The 3,759-nt window shown below is 44.4% G+C and overlaps 1 protein-coding gene across 2 annotated transcripts in view; it reads left to right on the forward strand.

The window, feature by feature from the left end:
• The first annotated feature begins 361 nt into the window (after positions 1 to 361).
• Positions 362 to 3,759, forward strand: part of gpt2 (glutamic pyruvate transaminase (alanine aminotransferase) 2) — a 13,754-nt gene continuing 10,356 nt past the window's right edge. Inside the window, exons 1-3 of one of the 2 annotated variants that reach the window (XM_050050879.1) lie at positions 362 to 828; positions 2,472 to 2,561; positions 2,764 to 2,872. In XM_050050879.1, coding sequence (XP_049906836.1) covers positions 544 to 828; positions 2,472 to 2,561; positions 2,764 to 2,872 — 484 coding nt within the window. In that variant the 5' untranslated portion in view covers positions 362 to 543. The remainder of the gene's footprint in view (positions 829 to 2,471; positions 2,562 to 2,763; positions 2,873 to 3,759) is intronic. The other variant, XM_050050802.1, reaches the window with a different exon arrangement.

Below are 3,759 nucleotides of genomic sequence, written 5' to 3' on the forward strand. Positions count from 1 at the left end.
ATATATATATATATATATATATATATATATATATGTATAGATAGATAGATATTTATGTCAGTGTTCTTTTAAAAAAAAAAAAAATTAATTCCAATTTTGTTTAATATTTTAATTCTTATTTTATTTAATATATATGTATATATATTAAATACATTTTTTAAAGAACACTGACATATATACATATAGTCCTCTTGCAAGCTTTTCGAGAGCTTTTTATTTTTGTCAGTGTTGTTTTTTTTATCATTGTTTTCATTTATTTATTTGTTTATTTATTTTGTGTCACATTAACCGCTCAATAAAGTTTCCTTGAAAAAAAAGATGGAGGTCGACGTTGAAATGGGAGGATGACTGTGTCGTATCAGTGTTAATCTGGGTGTAGACACACACACACACACACACACACACACACACACAGGCAGCGGAAGCAGCCTCCTCCTCCTTCTTCTCTCCTCCCGTCATGGCTCCAACCGTCGGTTCAGGCTGCTGTAAATATTAACGGTGTATTATTCGGTTCGTGTCCGGTGCAGCGGCTCGTGAGGAAACATGCTTTGTCTCAAACAGTTGGTGCTCCGTTCTCCGTCCGTCACCGCCTCCGTTAGCTCCTCTCTACGGCAGCATGCCCGGTTCAAGTCGCAGGGCCCCGCCGGGCAGGTTGGACTGAAGCGGTTCAGCACCGCGGAGGCGACCGTGGAGACCCGGGACCAGGGCCGCCTGAAGGAGAAGACCCTGACCATGGCGACCCTGAACCCGCAGGTGAAGGCGGTGGAGTACGCTGTGAGAGGACCCATCGTCATCAAGGCGGGGGACATCGAGAAGGAGCTGCAGCAGGTCAGTGGGGACGTACCGGGTACCGTCCGTGTGACGGCGGAGGGAGGCGACGCGGATAACGGGGACAGATAATTATTTATTATTAAAACTAGTTGGTTTAATGATCTGTGTTTATGACGATGCTGCAGCGCGTCATCATGACAACAGACCCACAGAGAGGTTGCATCATCCTCAGCCTGCACACACTGGCTGCTGGGTACCAGCCACACACTGCACATTATATCAGACCAGTTACACACAGTTTAAGGCACTGGTTTACAAACTCTCTGTGACCGAGACACGCCAGAGGGTGAGCCACAATCTCAACACACACTTGTATTTATATCTGCACACAGCAGCCTTTGTAACTGTGACGTCACACTCAGTTAAGTTCATGGGTCACACACAGCTCAACTTGATCTGCAGTGGGCCAGACCAATAAAACCATTGCATAATAATCTATAAATAACAACAGCTCTAATGTTTACCCTTTTCTTTCCATGTAAACAAGTACACTCTGTAAACATTCACCCAGTCATAAAACACATGAACAACTTGTGTTCAAAATAAATGTAGTTTCAATTATATGTCTCAGTTTTCCCACGTTCAGTCAGTTATCTTCTCAGTCATCAGCAGTAGGGCTCCACTAGTATTGTTTTAAGATATAATTTGATAGATTCTTTTGTACTGAAGCTGCTGGTTGACAATATTCTGCATTATATTTAATATCTGTAAGAATTTAGAGGTTTTTTTAGATAGCTATATTCAGGTCAGGGTGGAGGGGCGTCTGAAGCAGCTACTCAAACTTGCTCCTAAAACCTCGCAGCTCTTACACCTCGTTACCACTTACGTATGTGACAGCAGGTGTCTGTAGACTCGTTAATACACAGATGATGTCTCTAGCGTCCAACACAAGGACATTTATTTCTTTATGGATGGATAGAAACCTGATAGAAACTTGTTTTTCACCATCCAGTAGTTTGGAATATTCACTTGGAACATTACCGGAACAAAAACAGGATCAGTATTGTACAGCAAAGAATAAATGAATATGTTGGTCTGTCAGGTTTGTGGCGTGTTTTGTGAAGTATTTAATTAAAGACCAATGAACGTCTGAACATCAGTGCATGTTTATTTTAATGACGTCTTCCTGGTAAGGGCCAGGAGGGCCCCTGTGCCCTTACCAGGAAGACGTCATTGCCCTCCAGGCACTCACCCAGGCTCTGTCCTCTACAGTCCTGGAGGATGCGCTGGGCTCGTTGCTTGGCGTCATCAGGAGCCCTTTTTAAATAGGAATTGTGCAAATTTGCAGGAAAGCCCAATCAGTCTTTTTTCAGCATTGACAGTATAAAAACAAAATCGGGGAGTGCAGCAAAATGCCGTCTACCTACTTTTGTTTATACAGAATGTGCCTTTTTCGGGGCAATGGGGGGCGTGAGCAAGTAACAAAACATGTAGCTCAGCGTGTGACGTAAACAGTGACGTGGGAGGGAAGCCGCGGCTGGTCAGGCGGCGATTCTCTCGTAAGTCGGCCCGTCCTTTACCGTCCCCGTCATCTGACGGTTAATTTCGTTAAAGCCACTGAAGGGTCATGTGACTCTGGAGCCGCAGGTCACGACCCCTGGTGGAGGCTGATATGATAACCTTTTCTTTTTTCTCTCTAGGGAGTGAAACAGTCCTTCACTGAGGTCATCAAAGCCAACATAGGTGACGCCCATGCCATGGGACAGCAGCCAATCACTTTCCTCCGTCAGGTGAGTGCTGTCAGGTGGGCGGACATGACCCCTGATACAATTCTTGGTCTGCAGCCTGAGGTTTCTGCCCACAGTGATGCCTCTCACACACATTTAATCCTTTATTTGAAACTCAGATCCCGTTAAACATGAACATCCAACACTGTGACGTCTCTTCTTGTCGTCTGTGTGTTAAATCTGTTTTCACTCTGCCTCTGTGCAGGTGGTTGCTCTGTGTTGTTTCCCTGAACTGTTGGACAGTCCAGCTCTCCCTGATGACGCCAAGCAACGAGCCCAGCGCATCCTGCAGGACTGTGGAGGACACAGCCTGGGTGAGTGCATGGAGGGATTGGGCAGGAAGAGATTCAGAGTGACCTACAAAGTCCGTCCTTTGCGCTGCCTTTCTATTTTTACCCAGAGACAAATGATGGCAGCATCATTCCTCCTCAGGGTGTGATTTTTAGACACCATGCCAGCATCCAGGGATCAAAAGTAGTGTGACAGGCGTGACGTAACACAGACGTGTTGACAGCATTTTACAAACAATAACAATTACATAATGTGTCAGTAACAATCATTAAGCATCTCTGTTATATGGCGGCTGCCCTCGTCCTCTGCTCGGAGGGTAAAGAGCTCCTGGACCTCGTTGTTTTCCCATTTTGTAAACATTTTAAACAGCTGTTCTTCTTTGAGTTAGCTGCTTACTGCTATCAGCTACTTCGATTTGTAACGTGAAACTCATTCTGCTCCCAGTAAAACCTCCTGAATGTCTGGATTTTAAGTGATCAGAGAAATAAGGTGATCACACATTAGCAGGTGCTGGTCTAGCAGCCCATCATTGACAAACCAAACGGCATCAGAGAAGCACAGATGTGTAACATGAAACTGTTTTGTTCAGTGTTTTACTGGATTAAATCAGCTGGGGTCTCATTTATAAAACAGTGCGTTAGGGATGCACCGAAATGAAAATTTGTGGCCGAAGCCGAATAATATTAAACGCTTGGCCGAATACCGAGTACCAAATACCGAGTGCCGTTTTTTAGTTTTTCATTAGTTTTTGCAGATGAATCCCCTCCAGATTAGTGTTGTCACGGTACTAAAATTGGGACCCACTGTACGATACCAGTGAAAGTATCACAGTTCTGAGTAGTATCAGGATACCACAGCAAAAATGAGGCAGATGTGCCTTTTGTCATTTATAAAAAGATAAATCACTTTT

Source organism: Epinephelus moara, chromosome 1, assembly GCF_006386435.1.
Source record: "Epinephelus moara isolate mb chromosome 1, YSFRI_EMoa_1.0, whole genome shotgun sequence".
In the NCBI taxonomy this organism is placed as follows: Eukaryota; Metazoa; Chordata; class Actinopteri; order Perciformes; family Serranidae; genus Epinephelus; species Epinephelus moara.